This window comes from Chrysemys picta, chromosome 1, assembly GCF_011386835.1.
Source record: "Chrysemys picta bellii isolate R12L10 chromosome 1, ASM1138683v2, whole genome shotgun sequence".
NCBI lineage: Eukaryota > Metazoa > Chordata > Testudines > Emydidae > Chrysemys > Chrysemys picta.
In genome coordinates, this window is record NC_088791.1 from 154,391,328 (window position 1) to 154,410,569 (window position 19,242).

General features: G+C 42.7%; 1 protein-coding gene across 1 annotated transcript in view; it reads left to right on the top strand.

Annotated features, from left to right (window-relative positions):
* The window catches only part of CFAP44 (cilia and flagella associated protein 44), a 79,132-nt gene extending 61,564 nt beyond the window's left edge, over positions 1 to 17,568 (top strand). Inside the window, exons 29-38 of the mRNA XM_065573466.1 lie at positions 1,078 to 1,581; positions 2,268 to 2,471; positions 3,798 to 3,993; positions 6,111 to 6,221; positions 9,118 to 9,248; positions 12,522 to 12,638; positions 13,669 to 13,870; positions 14,674 to 14,834; positions 15,949 to 16,083; positions 16,622 to 17,568. Of these exons, the coding sequence (XP_065429538.1) occupies positions 1,078 to 1,581; positions 2,268 to 2,471; positions 3,798 to 3,993; positions 6,111 to 6,221; positions 9,118 to 9,248; positions 12,522 to 12,638; positions 13,669 to 13,870; positions 14,674 to 14,834; positions 15,949 to 16,083; positions 16,622 to 16,804 (1,944 nt within the window). The 3' untranslated portion in view covers positions 16,805 to 17,568. The remainder of the gene's footprint in view (positions 1 to 1,077; positions 1,582 to 2,267; positions 2,472 to 3,797; positions 3,994 to 6,110; positions 6,222 to 9,117; positions 9,249 to 12,521; positions 12,639 to 13,668; positions 13,871 to 14,673; positions 14,835 to 15,948; positions 16,084 to 16,621) is intronic.
* The last annotated feature ends 1,674 nt before the right edge of the window (positions 17,569 to 19,242 follow it).

Genomic DNA, 19,242 nt, shown 5'->3' on the forward strand with positions numbered 1-19,242 from the left:
TTAAGCAGAGGAATTGATTTTTCCCTGCCCTTTAATAGAAACATGCTGCAGTGTTAGGAACATTTTGGATTTTCATCCCCTGTTGGATGTAGCAGGCAACTTTGTTTCAGGCACAGATGTCTAAAATTGTTCTAAATGTACCTGAACCTGAGTGCTCATGTAGGGAGGATGCCTGTGGGAAAACTTAATTTTTTAATCTCACTAATCTCTGATGAGTGGGAATATACAGAGGTCACTCAAAGAAGAAAGGAGGTTGCTTACCTGTAACTTTGTTCTTTGAGAGTGTTGCCTCTGCATGTTTACGTTCCCTGTCCACCTAACCCTCTTCTCAGATCAAGAACTCTGAAATTAGGGAAGAAACCAAGAGCAGCAGAACCAGGACAGTGGTGTGGGCTAGTTCCCCTGCAATAGAAATATTGTGGGGGCTGATCTATGTTTCTGCCTCTGCAGAAACACAGATAAGCATTTCGTAAACTGCAGCTGCTCAGGCTGGGTGGGGCTCTGTAGCTGCTGGGGGCAGAGGTGAGACCAGGACCAAGAGAGACTGGAACAGCTGTTGTGGCACCTGGGATCAGGCCTGGAAGCAGGTAGAAATGGGGTGATAGGACCAGGACCAGACCCAGGAGCAGTTATTCCTGGTGAGAGAGAGACCCCAATTTCTTCATTCTGTTTCACTGCCCCCACACTTTGCCCACACCTCGCCCCCATTCAAAGTGAACTTCTGCCACCTCTGGAAGGAACTGAAGTGTGGTTGGGGCCCCACTCCTCCTTTGATACCCATGGAATCTTCTGCAAGGGAAAGAGTGTGAGTGGCCTCAACAGATCCTGCTCACTAGAAAGATTCCACAGCTCAGTGCCAGGAGGTGCTAATCCCATAAGTGTGACTATGCAGAGGTGACACACTTGAAGAACAACAGTTACTGCTAAGTAACCTCTCTTTATCCGTCGTGTTAAGCGTTTAAACCCTTCGGGATTGTTTAAGTTAGACAAACCACTGATCAATGTCCTGTGTCAGAGAAGATTTTATGCTGTAGAAGTGTCCTTGGCAAGTCACACTAAAATTCCTCCTCTTTGCAGGTCCATGAAAAGAAATTGACAATGAACAAATGGATCATCTCACTTAGGGACCTCAAGGTGGCTATTATTGAAGAGATCGTCTGCCTGGTCCAAGAACTGAAATCCATACAATCAGCCTTGGATGCATCTGAACAACTCCCTATTCCCCCAATCCCTCAGTTACACCTGGAGGAGACTCCAGAAAAAAAATTCCAATATGACAATAATATTCTTTTGAAGTTCAAACAAGAGCAGGAGAACAAGCAAAGGCTCTCTGAGCAGATGGAAGATAATGCATCATTTGCAGTGTTTGGGGGAAAGTTCCTTCATGCACCTTCTCTAAAAGAAATAGATTCCCCATCAAGAGGCTCAAGTGTGAGATCAATGAGAATAGCATCCTCAATCACCCCAATGCAACCAAAGGTTTTTGAGATTGAAAAGGCAGAGCCAACAGAGATGGAACTGGAAATTTTCAAACGGGAGAAGATCAGAAACATTTACCTTCAGGAGACCTTGATCAAGAGGGTAGGAGAATAAAAGGGAACTTTTCAAGGGTGACTGCCCCTACCATGCCCAAAACAAAACCAATTCACAGAGCTCTCTTTACAACTGTCCCACTGATGCTGTGGCAGCTTTGGGCTTTTGCATTGCCTTTGGGAAGTCCAGGAGAGTCCACTAGAACAAACTGTGGAGCTGATGTATTAAACTTCAGAGTGCACTAGAACATCATTGTGGGTATTACCTTGCCTCTGAAAGAAAACCCGTGGTTAACCTAGTTTTGACAGATACTCGTGCTGAAACTGTTGTACCTTCCCAAGGAAGAAGTTGGTAGATATTCTGCAAGAGGGTGGATGAGGTGGAGGTCAGTAACATGGGTCTGCTGCTGCAGCAGGCAGGAGATTACATGAAAGTGCAGCCAGCAGAGAAATGTGAGATAGTTCTTTGGAGATTAATTGGGGATGATGGGAGGCATCGAAACATCTGTGGAATTTCTGGTGATTCTTATATTTGCACCATGGATATCAAAAATATTCCCAGGGATTAATGTTGTTATCTTGAATACCAAAGTAGCTCATAATAAATGTTGCTGGCAAATTGTTGGTTTAACAGGCAGGAAATTTTTCTTTTTTGCTCCTGTCTCTTGCCTTGCATATTTAGACTCATTTCTTGATTTTTTTCCCACTCCACTTTTCCCCCTTCCCACATTCCAGATCAATGAACTGGTGGTCACCTTTGATGCTGAGCTCCACCTCCTGCGGCACCAGAAGCTGAAGCTGGACACGCAGATGAAGTGTGCTGACCTACGTCACATCACGTGGTTTGAGGAGCTGCTTCTCCTTAAGAACTTTGAGAAACACGAGGACACTCTCCAGGAGCGTGTCAACAACCTCAGCAATGAGGTGGAAGAGATGCAAGTATGTAGGATACACTATCTGATTTGTTACTACTGCAACTGGTGGCCTGGAAACAAACATCCCAAAAAGAGGCGGGAATGTCCTTCTGCTGCCCTTATGCACCAGCCGATTCCTTAGTGCTGAATTCTAAGAAACAAGAAACATTCATTGATAATATAAGGGCAGTCCTTTTAAACTTAAATATGGATTCTTCTTTCCGTTCATGCTTGTATTTTTATAAACCATTGGAAGTATGAAATTAAAATCTATATCCTACCTTAAAATATGCAGTTCTCCTTTGGAAGGTGACTGTAAAAATAGCATCATGGGGCTCCACCTTTATGGCTTCTCAGTGATGCCAGATCAGATTTGCTTTCTTTACAAATATAAAGGTGAATTTTCAAACTCCGAGGCCTACTAACTCATCCTGGGATCTGAGATTCAAGTTGGGATCTTTCTGGCTCATGCATCTTCAGTAGCAGATTCTTCAAGCCAAATTCTGCCCAGGGTGACACAGATGTCACCCTTTCCTTTTTCAAATGGGTAACACAAGTATAACTTCAGAGAGAATTTGCCTCTGCAATTGGAACTTGGTTAACAGTGAAGAACTGAAGTCAGTAAAACCATGTTCTTTCAGTTAAACAGATGCTTATGTGCTTTCCTAGATTGGGGCCCATATTAGGGAAGAAGAAAAAAAAAAGTGAATCGAATTTCAAGCCTACCAATTTCAACAAGTCTGTCTGTCTGTCTCTCTCTAGATGGATAAATTGCTCTTAATTCAACAACTGAAATGCATAAATTATAATAATTAGCATGTATTTAGTGGATTTCATCTGAAGATCTCAAAGCACTTTGCAAAAGTGGGTCAGTATCATTATCCTCATTTTACTGATGGTGAAACTGAAGCACAGAGAAGGAAAGTGACTTGTCCAGCATCACACAGCAAGTGACTGGCAGAGAACTGGGAATAGAAAGCAGAGACCCCGACCTCCAATCCCTTGCTCACTACTAGGAATTGCTGCCTTTACATATACACCTCTACCCCGATATAACGTGACCCAATATAACACAAATTTGGATATAACACGGTAAAGCAGCGCTCCAGGGGGGCGGGACTGCGCACTCCGGAAGATCAAAGCAAGTTCGATATAACGCAGTTTCACCTATAATGCGGTAAGATTTTTTGGCTCCTGAGGACAGCGTTATATCGGGGTAGAAGTGTATGCTAAAAAGATCTAACAGGTGCTGACAACAGCCTAAAAGGCTAATGCTTCAACAGCTCTCTATCAGTTTAATATACTGAGTTGTTTTACATTGTTTGGGGGGGGTGTTGTTTTTGTTTTTTAGTGGAAATTAGACAACTACCTCTCACAGATGGAGGATAAAAAATATGAGATTGCAAAGCTTCAGGAACGCGAGAAGGCACTTTATGCCACTTTCCAAGCATCCCTTGGAGAGAACAACAAATTTGCCAGCTTCCTCACTAAGGTCCTGAAGAAGAAGATCAAGCGTATTAAGAAGAAAGATGTGGAAGGAGACAGAGGTTGGATACGTTGTTTCTATAGTTTTATGTATTCGTTTACACAATTCAGCCTTGTCATGTAGCGATGGCACTGAACTGTGTCCCAAAACTTGGCTGAAACCCTGGACAGATACGAGGCTTTAACCTGGTTCCAGGTCATAAACAAAACATATGACTAGGTCCAATCTATACTATAAGACCAAACTGTTTTGTAACCATCTTGAGGAATAATGGTGTTGTAATCACATCCCTTGCACAATTGTATTTGTAGTGTCAAAAGACCTTAAAATCAGCGATGAGGCATGTAGGTGTTGAGTGGAAAAAGGGAGCAAAGTTTTACACAGCTGCCGCCTATGCTGTACCTGATCTGTGGACAGCTGTCAGTCTGGCATCTGTGTACACTAAATTTCCCTTTCAATCTATCAATTGACTAATGAGTAATCATTAGGGTTGCCAATTCTGGTTGGACGTATTCCTGGAGGTTTCATCACATGACATAATCTTTAATTCTTGGAGACTCCAGGACCATCCTGGAGGGTTGGCAACCCTAGTAATCATAGACCCAATCTGTAATCATCCATTAGTCAATTAATAGATCAATTCGAAGAACTCAATCTATTGGATTTTCCTCAGCAGATAGGTTCTGAACTGTTTAATACTAGACAGTACTATTGATCTGAAATATTTCCTCTTTATCTTTGATCTGGCATTTGGTTTCTAGGAGGTGATCATGTACAGTATGAACTGGCAGCAAATATAGGCAATAACAACACATAGCTCACCTTTTTAGTTAGTTAATTTCCTCAGCTGGATGGTAACACACAAGATGACCGAACCCCTAGGTTTCAATGCAGAATAACTACAGTACATTAAAAAAGGATATATACATTAAGGAATGCAAAAAAGAAAGAAAGAAGGTACCTTTATCTAACTGTGCATGTACCAATAACTGTTAATCCCTTTCTCCACTTCTTTGTCCTGTGGATTCATTGAATTAGTGGAAGGGACTGAAGGTGGTTGGGCCCACATGTCCCTTTACTAACCTCTTTCAGAACATTTGAATTGTTGGGGGATGTGTTCACTCAGACTCAATGGGCACTGTTCTCCCATCTCATAAGTAGGGATCTGCAAAAATAACATACCAGGAGAACACCTATTGCTGTAAGTGACCTTTCCATGCCAGGTATGAACTTTAAAAATAAAACTATTTGAGTCGCTGATCCAAGTGCAAAGAAACCAACCTGACATTTCTAACAACAGAATATATTTTTCTTTCTGTCTTCTGATAGCTCAAAAATAGCCAGCCAAATGACATTTTACCAGTTTCCCCCAAGATTCACCTGTGGGTTGTGTACAAGTATAAGAAAATTCAGTCCAAAGAGTCATTTTACAAAAGTTTTTAAGCAGCCTTAAATAGTTTATAAGAATGAACATCCATCTTCATCTATAATTCTAGGGTCTCTACTGTAATCCTATAATACAAGATACTGTCACCTTTTCCCTTGCCAGATACCTGCTGTGTGTAAATGCCAGCATGAATTAACTTCTGCTGAGTCCTTTCAACTCACTATACATTTCTTTAATAGGATAACTTTTTGTACAGGTAAGATACTGTATATAAGTGAGAGATACTGTACCAGTCTGGGCTTATGCTAGTGGGATCAATGTATCTAAACAGGGAAATTAGAATCCTTGAGCAGAAGCCAGTCACCATTTTGTCTTGTTCAAAATATATAATCATCACCTTTCTGGGAAACTAGCTCTTTCCAGTTACTCTAAAGGGTTAATTTGCTGTGTCATTCTTAGACTGCAAACTCTTCTGGGCCTGGAATAGATCCGAAGCCCTGATCCTGACTGACAGTGTCTGGGTGGACTGCTGAGCCTTTGTGACTTCAACAGGGCTTTGTGCAGGTGCAGCAGTTTGGCTACATGCTGTCAGTTGCAGGACTGTGGTCTCAGTAGTTTGTAAAGCACTGTTTCCATTGGTGGTGCTCTTTAAATGATTTAATTGGCTTTTGAAAGCCAGGAGTATGGTATTGCTCATTAGGGCTCCACTGGTGTGCTGTACAGCCAGCCGGCCTGTCACAGATTAGAACCAGGGTTTTCTGAATGCTAACAATACTGCTTTCCTTTCCCAGATGAAGAGGAGGAAAGCGATGAAGAGAGTGACGATGAGTCTAGCTTGGAGAGCGATGAAGAAGATTCAGGATCTGATGATGAAGTCTTTGATGACTCTGTTTGCCCAAAGAGTAAGTGAGCCATTACTTTCCGGTGCGCTCTACTTGTTTAGCTTTATGGGTAACACTGTGAATTTAAATTCAAAATCAGGATTTTTTTCTTAGGTTTAATAATATTATTATGGCCCAGACTCTTTCCCTCCCATGTTGAGTAGCACCTTGCTCCTTAAGTAATCTCAGTGATGCAGATGGGACCACTGTGGAGAAGAGTACTACTCAATTTGAGTAAGGATGACAGAATCTGGCCTGTGTGTTAAATCGCATTTGGTTATTTGTAAAGAGGAGTAGCAACCATTTGCAATAGATAAACATAGATAAACGTTTCAATATTCCCTTGTTTCATCAACCTGTAATAACTGCAGTGCAATGACATATAGCCTAGAGGACCTCAATTACCATCTCTGGGGAGAAGATAAGTGAAGGAAAAATCTAATTCTTAAAAATCAAAAAGGGAACTAACTTTAAACGAGTTCTGATGAGAGCCAGTGGGGCTGCATTGGTATTTGCTTCCAACTTTTTATTTGTGAAAAAAGGAACAAAAAACCCAATAGGTTTCTTTTTCAAAACATTACATACCTGTAGCCAACCCTGAAATACTTATGGATGGGGGACAAATTACCAGGAGGTCTGGGTTCTCTTCCCATCTCTGCCACCGACTCAGTGAGAGACCCTAGGCAGTAGACACTCAGTGAGAGTCTTTTCCCCTCTGTAAAATGGAAGTGGCATAATACTTATTGCACAGGAGTGTGGTGATGATCATCACTCACAAGTCAGGTAAATGTACAACACAAAGTTCAATGAATTAATTAAGAGTGAAGGACTGTTTCCCATTTCCTGACCGTTTTCTCTCTGAGGGGTGGAATTGGAGCCTGTAATATATGCTCTTACCATGGAAACACAAAGAATAAACATTTTTGCTAAGATGGTTTTCCTTCATCCCATGGAAATCCTGAATGGTCCCTAATTTGGAGTATCAGGGGGTAGCCGGGTTAGTCTGTATCCACAAAAACAACAAGGAGTCCGGTGGCACCTTAAAGACTAACAGATTTATTTGGGCATAAGCTTTCGTGGGTAAAAAAACCCACTTCTTCAGATGCATATGGGTTTTTTACCCACAAAAGCTTATGCCCAAATAAATCTGTTAGTCTTTAAGGTGCCACCGGACTCCTTCTTCTAATTTGGAGTGTAAATTAAGTTCTTTGTTGCCATCTAGTGGACAAATTGCTCATTGGCAGGCATATTTCTTTGATTTACCAGTAAAGGTTAAAGGTTTTATTTATTTTTAAACTTGTCTGTTCAGCACCTTTGTAAAATCCTACCCACCCAGTCAGCAAGGGCAAGTAACTTATTTTGTTGAGTGAGTAAAACCATTAGTTTAGTAAATGTTTGAGCTTGGCCTGGTGTATTTTTATGACCATTTACAAGGCTGCTTTTCAGGCTGGTTTATTTCTGATTTCATTAGAATTGATTAGCAAATTGCCTTGCCATATTTTTATAACTGATTTTTTTTGTCAGTTCACTAATGGTATTGTTATCCATATTCTTTCCTTCTATACTGTGGTGGGAGGAGAATCCTGATAGACAGTTAAAAGCTTCTGCAAAGTACAAATTATTGATGCAAGGAGAAGGCAGAGAATTGAATTTGTGTTTTTATCTTTACTTGTTTGTGTTCTTAATGAGGTTTGTCTTGTTCATTTACCTGACTTGTGAGTGATGTCTGCTGTCTTTCACACATGCTTAGTGTTTTAATTGACACACTGAGCTGACAGTATGGACTCCCTATCCCACAGTCCCCCCTCTCAGTCCCAGTCTTTTTTTCCCAGCCATTCCCTGTACCCTCCCCCCAACCCTCATCTCCTTGTCCCCAGTTTTCTTGCCCAGCCAGTTCCAGTTCCCCACCTCTTGGCTCCCCTTCTGATTTGTCTGTCTCCCTGATCCATCCATATTCCCCATTCCCACTGACTCCAAGTCCCAATCTCCCTTCCTGTGTTCCTTGTCCAATATTGGGTGATCCCCCTCTTCCCATCAATTCCTTGTCCACATCTCTTTGCCCAGCCAGTCCCAGTTCTTCCTATGCACCCTGGCTCCTTGTCAGATCTCTTTTCCCTCCCACCCTCCTTTCTCCACCCCACTGGTTTTCTGTTCTAGTATTCTTGCCCATCCAGTACCAATATCCCCCCACTCCTCATCTAATCTTAGTTCCCACTCCATTTCCCTCCTGGCTCCAAGATCCATCTCTTAGCCCAGCCAGTCCATTTCCCCCTCTCAGGTTGCTTGTCCCAATGTACTCTCCATCGCTCCCTGCAGATCCAGCTCTCGTCCCCTCTGTTCAAATCAGACAGCTTCCTCGCTCATGCTGCCTCAACCTGGTGCAGGAGATCATTGAAAACACAAGAGAGACAGGCTTCTTGCTCTTAGTTCTGGTGCTTAGACCTGGAATGGCTCACAGCAGCCCAGAGATGCAATTGCAGGGAAGACCCTGGTGCATGCGCAGTACAAATGGAATCTTTGGGGAATTTAGATCCCTGACACAAAGGTCACCCCATACCAAATTCCAGGTTCTTGTTCAACACAAGGGGGTGCTAGATAATCTCAAAAAAAGACTTCCAGAATTTAACATGTCAAAACAAGTTTTTTTCCCTAGTCTTGTTCTTGGAAATGACTGAAGCATTGCATCTGAAATTTTCCAAAATGAGTCAGCCTGAGGCAGGCTCCTGGGATGGAAAATTTCAGCCCAAGAGAGTTAAAGTTTGGCAATGTTATAAGCAACTGAAAACAGGGTCTTATAATGGGAAATGTCAGGGAATCTTAGGTGGGGCTACCAGTCCAATCTATAAATATAGTTAAGTCCAAACTAAACTAAAGCTGCCACCCTTCTAGTTTAATTCCAACCTATCTTCCTTCTCAGATTGTGATGAGGCACTCTTCGAAAACACTCTTCAGCTCCGGGAGAAGCGGCTAGACATTGAGGAAGCCTTAGTGGAGGAGAAGAAAGTTATTGATAATCTCAAAAAGGAATATGATGCCTTGGCTAAAAAGGTACAATAGGCTCTCAACTTCCCAGCAAGCCTCATTTGCTCTGTGTGGATGGGAGTGGCGTGGTACTCGAGTTGTCATTTTTTCATTGAGACTTAAAACCAAGGGCCTAACCTCTCAAAGTCATCGAAGATCCATTGGCACTTTTGGCAGGATTTGTGGGCAAAGACCTGGCAAAATTGCAGTGAGGGTGATTACATTCTGCCCACATAAATTCCCCTTTTAGTAGCAATTTGATACACTGATCTTCACATCCTGTCCTAAAGTGGTATGCAGTGTTGCTGTGCTACACGGCTGTGGTATTCCATTGCTTTAGTGGTGGGTGAAGTGACATGTAACGCACTTGAGGCTGCAAAGCATCACTGTTGAGAAATGTTCTTGCAGCAGTTATTTGCTGTCTCTATTTTATCGCTTGACTGCATGATACATCTGAAACTATATAATTTTATGCCTCCTCCCTTAGTGTTTGGTCCCCAGTGTAAAGATACCAGGCCAGATTCTCAAAGTGTGAAAATCAGCATAGCTCCATTGAAGTCAGTAGAGCTACAGTGATTGATAGCAGCTGAGGATCTGGATCATTTTGCTGCATCATTCACCTCATGTTATAGCCAGATCACAAACAGGATTGTGCTGGAATGAGAGAGAGAGAGAGAGAGAGAGAGCTCTTGTCTTAACACAAATGTCTGAAATAATAGCAAATAAAGTTAAAAAAAACCCTTCCTGTCTTAGGTATTTCTAGAACACTCATCACACTAGTAACTAACAAATAAACCTCAGCTTTGTTGAAATATTATTAAAAAAATAATCCACACCCTTAAATTTATTTAAGTGTAATTTGCAGTCTTTTTGATTGCATCTTTTAACATTAAGTTATTCTGAGCTCTTGGGCTTTTTTTTTTCATCTGGAAGTTTAATTTTTTACTAATTCAAAAACACGCTTTTTTTTATTTAAAGTGAGATTCTGTTTTGAAAAACTACTCTGCAAAAAAAAAAAAACAGCATTGTGTAAAGGTCCATTTTTACTGTGTCTCAAGGATACCCAATCTAATGTGCTCAGTTTACAAGTTTGTATGTTTGTTTGATAAAGATTTTTCTAATCTCAACACCACACATTCACCCTGGGATCTGAGTCAAGCTGGGTTCTTTTCTTCTCACATTGCATCAACATCCTTCAAGCAGAATTTACTAGAACAATGCTGTTGATGATGCATGAGCCAGAATAGAATCCAGACCCCCTTCCCATAGCTTGTGGACTCTGCAAGGCTAATTGAAGTAAAAGCTTATTATTTTAGTCACTAAAGTGGGTTGATGGTATTCACCCAAGAGTCCTAAGGAACTCAAATGTGAAATTACAGAACTACTAACTGTAGGTCTGTAACTTATCATTTAAATCAGCTTCTGTACAAAATGACTGGAGGATAGCTAATGTGACGCCAATTTTTAAAAAGGGCTCCAGAGGTGACCCTGGCAATTACAGGCAGGTAAGCCTGACTTCAGTACTGGGCAAACTGGTTGACACTATACTAAAGAACAAAATTGTCAGACACATAGGTGAACATAATTTGTTGGGGAAGAGTCAACATGGTTTTTGTAAAGGGAAATCATGCCTCACCAATCTACTAGAATTCTTTGAGGGGCTCAACAAGCATGTGGACAAGGGGGATCCTGTGGATATAGTATATTTAGATTTTCAGAAAGCCTTTGACAAGGTCCCTCACCAAAGGCTCTTAAGCAAAGTAAGTAGTCATGGAATAGGAGGGAAGGTCCTCTCATGGACTGGTAACTGGTTAAAAGATAGGAGAAAAGGAGTAGGAATAAATGGTCAGTTTTCAGAATGGAGAGAGGTATATAGTGGTGTCCCCCATGGATCTGTACTGGCCCCAGTCCTATTCAACATATTCATAAATGATCTGGAAAAAGGGGTAACCAGTGAGGTGGCAACATTTGCAGATGATACAAAAGTACTCAAGATAGTTAAGTCCCAGACAGACTGTGAAAAGCTACAAAAGGATCTTTCAAAACTAGGTGACTGGGCAACAAAATGGCAGATGAAATTAAGTATTGATAAATGCAAAGTAATGCACATTGGAAAACATAATCCCAACTAGACATATAAAATGATGGGGTCTAAATTAGCTGTTACCATTCAAGAAAGAGATCTTGGAGTCATTGTGGATAGCTCTCTAAAAACATCCACTCAATGTGCAGCGGCAGTCAAAAAAGCGAACAGAATGTTGGGACTCATTAAGAAAGGGATAGATAATAAGACAGAAAATATCATATTGCCTCTATATAAATCCATGGTATACCCACATCTTGAATACTGCATGCAGATTTGGTCGCCCCATCTCAAAAAAGATATATTGGAATTGGAAAAGGTTCAGAAAAGGGCAACAAAAATGATTAGGTGTATGGAACGGCTGCCATATGAGGAGAGAATAATAAAACTGGGACTTTTCAGCTTGGAAAAGAGACAACTAAGGGGGGATATGATTGAGGTCTATAAAAGGAAGTGTTATTTACCCCTTCTCATAACACAAGACCTAGGGGGTCACCAAATGAAATTAATAGGCAGCATGTTTAAAACAACAAAAGGAAGTATTTTTTCACACAACGCACAGTCAACCTGTGGAACTCCTTGCCAAAGGATGTTGTGAAGGCCAAGACTATAACAGGGTTCAAAAAAGAACTAGATAAATTCATGGATGATAGATCCATCAATGGCTAATAGCCAGGATGGGCAGGGATGGTGTCCCTAGCCTCTGTTTGCCAGAAGCTGGGAATGGGTGACAAGGAATCAATCACTTGCTGATTACCTGTTCTGTTCATTCCCTCTGGGGCACCTGGCACTGGCCACTGTTGGAAGACAGGATATTGGGCTAGATGGACCTTTGATCTGACCCAGTATGGCTGTTTTTATGTCATTCTGATACGCATAGTGAGGGGGGGCTTACTGAGTAAAAAGGCCACTTTTGCACCAATACAGTCAGCATAGAACCTCACTTTAGAAAGGAGATGATCCTACTATTGGGCAGGGAAGTTCACTACAGATAACAAGACAGAACAAAATAGTGTGGCCCTTCCATATCACATTCCCTTTAAACTAGACAAAAGTTGCCTTCACTTTAACATAGAACCCAACAGTACAAATCTGGTGGATTGGGACCCTACTTCTAAGCCAGTCCCAGAGCAGCCCTCAGTCACCATTGCTATGGTGGCTGGTTTAGGGCCAAATTATGAAGTCCTCACATCAGAATGTGGCTTGCATCTCTGCAGGTGAAAGTGGTGGAAGCCAGCTTGGACACAGCTGAGGGGGAGCTGGAGGCCTTTCAACGGGAGAAGCAGCAGAGACTGAATGAGCTGCATGTAGTAGTGCCTCTGAAGCTACATCAGGTGATGCAAGAGTGTGTGTGCTGCATCTGGTTTAGCAGCCGCAAGACGATTCCAAGCAGATGGAAAATAGGCCAGGTTGTGACAGTAGCAGTAGTATTCTCATGGGCCCACAGTTCATTGCTTGCAGTTTTTCTTCTCAGTGTTATGGGACTCTGGACTGACTTGGAATATCTAGTTGTTGTTAAAGTAGAATTGTTTGCCCCTCTACTGCTGGACCAGTAAAGGAATACACTGAGTAGTAAGGCCAGGCAGAAGTGCTCATTACTGCTGAGTGACCATGTACCTCAAATATGGTGTCGGTTTGTGGTCAGAAGTCTATTAAGGACTTGATCTTGGAGTCTTCATGTGAGCAAAATTCTCATTGAAGACAATGGGAGTTTTGCCCAAGTAAAGACTGGCAGATTGGTCACAATGTATTAATCCACAAATGTCCCAGTGGAGGTGATTTGAAAGTAGGGAGACAAACTTGACACACTGTTACTTTTTCCTCTGGGTTGGGTGCTTTTTTGCTGTTACTTTATTTTGTGTCATGCTTGGAGATTTATGCAGAGGTCACTGAAAAACTAGGACAGGTCCTGCCCGCTCTCGCCCAGCTGCCTCTGGGGCAGGCCGTGCTCCCCTTGCCTGCTTTCTCTTCCTTCATTGAAATAGATCTTTGGTCAGAAATTCAGGACAGAAACGTGTCAGAGCTGGCCTTATAGCGCTGCAGACCCCAGACTGCTGGAATGCGCAGGCAGTTGGGTAAAGAATTGCCTCCCCGCTCCATTCCAGTTGCCAAAGGTGGAAGCCTGAGCCAGCATCTGCGTTGGAGTCCATAGAGGGCTATAAGCCGGCTCTGATCATGCTGGGGTCTGCCTTGTTAGGAATGGGCTGTCCCTAGGCTGTGCTCTGCCAGTCGTGTTTAAAACAGCATGCTGTCCTCACACAATGGCTGTGCCATAATCACTTGTCCGCCAACCAGACCACTGACTTGAGTTCCCGACACCAGTAACATGCAGTCATCAGCCTTGTCTGTGACTATTTCTGGCAGGTGGAGTACGTGGTAAATGGGGAGTTACCCACTGACCTGTCCCAAACATTGGTATTTACCAACCAATCCTTGGAGTATCTGCAGCAAAGGATCATGGTCCTGCAGCATGAGAAGTTGGATCAGAGGGAGCTCTACAAGCAGGCCCGGCAGCAGCATAAGCAGCTCATCCGGGACAGAAGGGAGATAGAGATAAGGATCGAGCGTGAGTTCCTAAGCACAGTTTGGTTTTCTCTGCTGTGTATATGGCATTCTAGGTCTCTTTCCACCTTATAGAGATGGGCATCTCTTCTTGCATGCATCTGTGCTTAATGTATACACATTGCTGGGTGAGAATTACTTCACTAGCTGCCTCTATCACCTCTGCTCCCTGCACCGACACCGATATCCCAGTGGGTGACTGTGGAGATGGTGCTGATGTCATTATGACCACACAGGAGAAATAAGCAGGAGCACAGCAGAACTGTTTCTCATAGGCATCAGTGGCTTTTCAATGATATACATTGATAATGGATGATACGAAGAAGTGCTGGTTAGAGCATCAGGACTCCTGGCTACTATTCCAGCCTCTCACGCTGAATCCTGGGGCCCTCAGGAAAGCACTTCAACCTCTTTATGCCAGTTTCCTCCTCTGTTTAAAAAAAAAATACTTATCATTTAGGGGTTGTTGTTTTTTTGAGGCTTTACATGAATTAATGTATTTAAAATGCTTTGAGGTCCTCAGATGAAAAGCGACAGAATAATAATATCTAGCTCTTATACAGCGCTTTCATCAGTAGATCTCAAAGCGCTTTACAAAGGAAAGGAATCTGTATCTGTATCATTGATGTGACTTGCACAAGATCATCTACTAGCAAAGCTGGGAACTGAACCCAGGTCTCCTGAGTTCCAGTCCACGCTGGCTCTAGCCACTAGGCAACTGCATCCCCATAGCTCTGCTAGCCATATTATTCACCTATGAAAAATGTTTCCAAATACACATCTTAAATGTGACGACTGTTCTGCTAGGACTGGAAGAGAACTGTAATCAGCTGATGCTGATGAAGTTTGGCCGGATGGTGGACTTGGAAGCCCTGCAGACACTCTCTGTTAACATAAACCTGGAAGAGCTAAAGATGAAAATGATGGAGAAAGAGCACATACAAGCCCAGGAACTCAAAAACTGGGAGGTAAGGAGCAGGGACAGAGGCCCCCAGGCCAGTGATACAGCTGCAATTACAAGGAATTCACTTGCCTAGAAACTGAATAGCTGCATAAAAATCTCTTCAGCAGGAGTTCTCGATTTCTTTTCACCCATCATTCTTAAACCACACCCTTTTTCCTCCCAGATCCCCAAATCCTTTCTGCTTCAGCCCCAAACTGCTGTTACACTTGCTGTTTTGTACTGGAGAATCATGACATACAGTCACTATTTTCCTGAGTTCAGTTCCTGTCTAAGGTATTTCTAGGGTGTTCTTCCCATTGTTTTCAATTGATGTTCAGCACCTAACACCCTAAATTTCCTTTGAAAATCTCAGCTGTAATATTGAATTTAGTTCGTAAGTGCTTTAGGGTAGGTACAGTCTTTGTGTTCTGGTGTATGCCTAGGGTTGCTGAGTGCCACAGGAATACAAATAATTAAAAAAATACTTCCTGATAACTCCACAACCATCCTGGGCTAATAAACTCCTCAGCCTACTTGGTAATAAGAGCTTGCCCTCTAGACCTAAGCATTTATTCAGCCTGAGATCCAGCTATTAGTTTGTAAACTAGAACCGCCTTCCAGTTATTGTTAGAATACCCAGGCGTTATTTATGTCATTTTAAAAATATGAAAACCATAGGGAACATCTGCAACAAATTTAAGAGTGATTGCAACAGTCAAGAGACATGGAAAACCTCCCATATAAACATACACTCTCTTGCCTGCTTTTAATTTGAAGGCATTTGACCAAAATATTATTGTTTCTCCCAGAAGTGCACAATAAAACATCCAGCCTACATACATATTTTTGATACATTGTACCTTCTTTTCACCTCCTTCTCAAGAAATCAATTGCAAAACTGTCTTTGGGCAAGATTTTGGGCCCAGATCTGCTGGGGTAATTCACTACACTTCAGTGGAGTTTCTCTGAGTTCACATTGGTGTAACTCAGATCTGGATCTGGCCCAGGGAGTTTTGCAATTGACTTCAGTGGGAGCTGGAGCAGGTTCATTAAGAAACATCTACTCCCTGCAATATTATGGTATTTGCCACTTAAAAAAAAGAAAATAAAAAGTTTCCTTCAACTTTCCTCCATCCCAGGAGAAGATTTTTGAGCTGCGGCAACGGCTGATGTTGCTGATGAAAGAAAACACCAGCAAGCTGCAGCAGCTGAACAGCTTCTGTATTGAAAAGCAGAGACTCGGAATGAAGCTGGATGCACTGCAGAATAACCTGGTAAACTTGCCTGCTGCCCTGACTAACACTTGATTGTGACAGTTTAGTAAGAGGCATTTGTCTGTTCCCAGTGGGACGCCTTTATAATTCCTTGTACTGCCATCAGCATTTAGTGATCTGGGTTAATGATGCTCGTGGTAAAAGTTGAGCAGCAACTCCTGATATTGGAACAGGCAATGCCCAGATTTCCCTTTGTTAAGGCCTTGCCTTCCTTTTACCACTGCGATCCAACCTCCATATTTCTGATCAAAGGAGACTGGATGGAACTTCCCTCGCAGCAAGTCTGCACCACTCCATTGTCCAGAGTGATCTGAGTGAAATGAGGTGTGTTCTTTCCCCTGTGCTATCTGTGGTGCCTGCTCTGAGGCCCAGCACTGAATTAAGTGTCACTTACCAAGTGGGCGTCAGATGCGAGTGGAGAAGGTGTAAACTTGTCCTGTGCCTGGGTTGGTGAGGGGAAGGTTTTGCTTTCCCAGCTGAAGTGAAGCCATGCCTTCTCCCGGTGCTTAAAGGGAGCTCTGTTTCCCTCTCCCTACAGGGAGCAGAATTCAAAGGCCCCCGGAAAGCTGAGATCCAGGAGAGAGAGAGGCTGATTACACTGGTCCAACTCCAGGCCCAGGAGGCAGAAGTACTCAAGGAGGAAATCACTATCTTAAGCAGAAAAGATGGGCGCATCTTCCCACCACCTCAACCTCCACCTGATACCAAGATACTAAACTAAAGTCCTCTCTGTTACTAGCCTCATTCACTAGACATTTCCCTGGTGACAGGCATATGTCAGTGAGAGGCCCTGTCAGCAACCAGCTCCGGTTCCAATAACACACTGGGTGTCAAAGTTTGGGCCAAAGGTTTTGTCCCATTTGCAATCTCCCCCTGGGGTTTCATATTGCCAGTCATCCATAGGGCATCTTTAATACAGAGGGGCTGTAAACACTACAGATCCCAGCCTGCAATGCTCCCTTTTGAACTTCCATTCAGACCCAGCTAGAGCATTGCAGGCTGGAATCTGTGTTCACAGGCTGCATTGTGGTGAGCTGCAGCAAATGGCTTGGTTTACTGCCGATTAGGTGCAGTCTTTATGGACCCTTTAAGCAAAGTCTGCACTCCTGCAATAAGGGCTCATCCTATGCGCCCATGGCTTTTACAAGCTATTCTTCATGGCAGTCAGACCTGCCTTGGGATACACTTGTGCACAGCTCATTTGCCCCAGACTAGTCCAGAGCCCGGTAGCTGTCTGTCACCTATTCACTTCCTTGTCTTCCAGCCAGCAGGGTAGATCTTCCCTTCAATGCCTCTTGAAACATGATCCATTTTGTATCTTCTTCTGCTGAGTGTCATGGGTAATTCTTAACTCTATTCATTAGCCAACACACCCTTACAGGATAATATGCATAAAGAATGGGAAGAGGTTGCATGGATTTTAAATATGTAAAGTCAGTTTTGAAGGTGGCATCATACTGTAGATAATAAAAGTTTGTAAGCAGGTTGGAGTGTTTTGAGGCTAGTATACACTTTGATTTTTTAAGGCCAAAAGGGATCATTATGATTATGTCGGGTAAAATGTTCAAAAGTGACTTAGGTGTCTAAGTGCTTAAGTCACTACAGTGGTTTTTGAAATTGTTACTGTTAGTCTGACCTCCTGCATAACACAGGCCATAAAATGTGAGCCGCTGATCCTTGCATCAGACTCAAGCACTTATGGTTGAACTGGCACATAGCATTTAGAAAGTCATCCAATCTGGAGTTAAAATGATGGAGAATTCTCCTGACTTCAGCTGTCAGCCATTGGATCTTGTTATGCCTTAGGGTGGTAGACTATCCTATATTAGTATCATGGCTTGCAAAGCAAGGCTAAAATGCTTTCCTTAAACTTTTGTTTTGATCGTGTGTGCTCTGACAGCTAGGACTAATTACAAAGGGTAACCCTCGTAAACCTGCAAAGAAAGAAATACATTAAGAATGCACTGGAGGCTGGTGACCTTGGACAGTCAGAACACTCGTGGTTGGGTCCAAATTTTAAATAGTAGTACATACAGGTAAATAAAGAAAAAGAGTGAGTAAGAAAGAGGGATAAAAATGGTGTCCCAACTCACATTCACTCGTCTTGTTTTAAACCTTTATCATAGTCTTGGCTAGACAATAAAAGAGGCTAGGTAGTGCTCCAGAGACCATCATAGAACAGTGTTAGTGATGTGCTACAGTGATTTGCATTGAGCAAATGCTGGATGTACTCTTTGCCTTTGTTCAAGAGGAAGCAATTTTTGATGTGTGAGATCTACCCACTGGAAATTGCACTCCTCAGCTCTATCTTTGGTACTTAGGTGCCTAAAGTGTAGTTAATGGGTTTCTTAAGGTTGCATCTTGTGACGTAGCATGTCCTGACAAAGAGCAACTGGGCACGTATTCCGAGAGAAGCATGTTCCACCAGCTGTCTGCTGAAGAGCAGGTTAGCCCAATACCACAGATGCTCTCTGCCCACTCCACTGGGGGGAAAGGGGGAATGAGAGGGAGGAACAAGTTTTGGAGGAGCCCAAGACAAGTATGCTGTATACTGTGGATGAACTTCTTCAGGGTCTGAAGGGTTAAACTTTGCCCAAAGAAGGGAAGGCCATGACTAAATCACAGACTTTGCTGCTTGTCTCAGCTCAGTAGAAATAAGACACTGCAATGAATTGGGGTACTGAAGTCAGTGTTATTGAAAAGTGCGCCTGGCGTGTTTGTTCTTACGCTGGTTTGACATTGGGGTAACTACGGACTTGGTCCAACTTGTTAGAAGAGAATTAGGCTGGATATATCATTGTTTTCATGTTTTCTTCTTCCTTTCCCTTCTCCTGGAATCTGGTGGTTCTTTAACTATGGTCTACAGCACTCCTGCTGTCTCACTGCCTCAGTCATCAAGTGGTGAGATTTCATTCTAAGGCAGGTGTCCTAGATGTTAATGGTCCAGAAACATTTTTGAACCAACTAAACTAAACCAACCAACCCTCCCAGGCTCTCTGTCTCTTTTCAGGTTGTTCCAGATTGTTCTTTGTGAGGTGTTTTGTGTAAATTGAACCAGGATCAAATGTGTGAACCACTCTCAGGTTGGAGGGGAAGCAAAGCAACAGCAGGACAGAACAGAGCGTGGGACGCTTCCTGCATCCAGGGAAGATTAGGTCC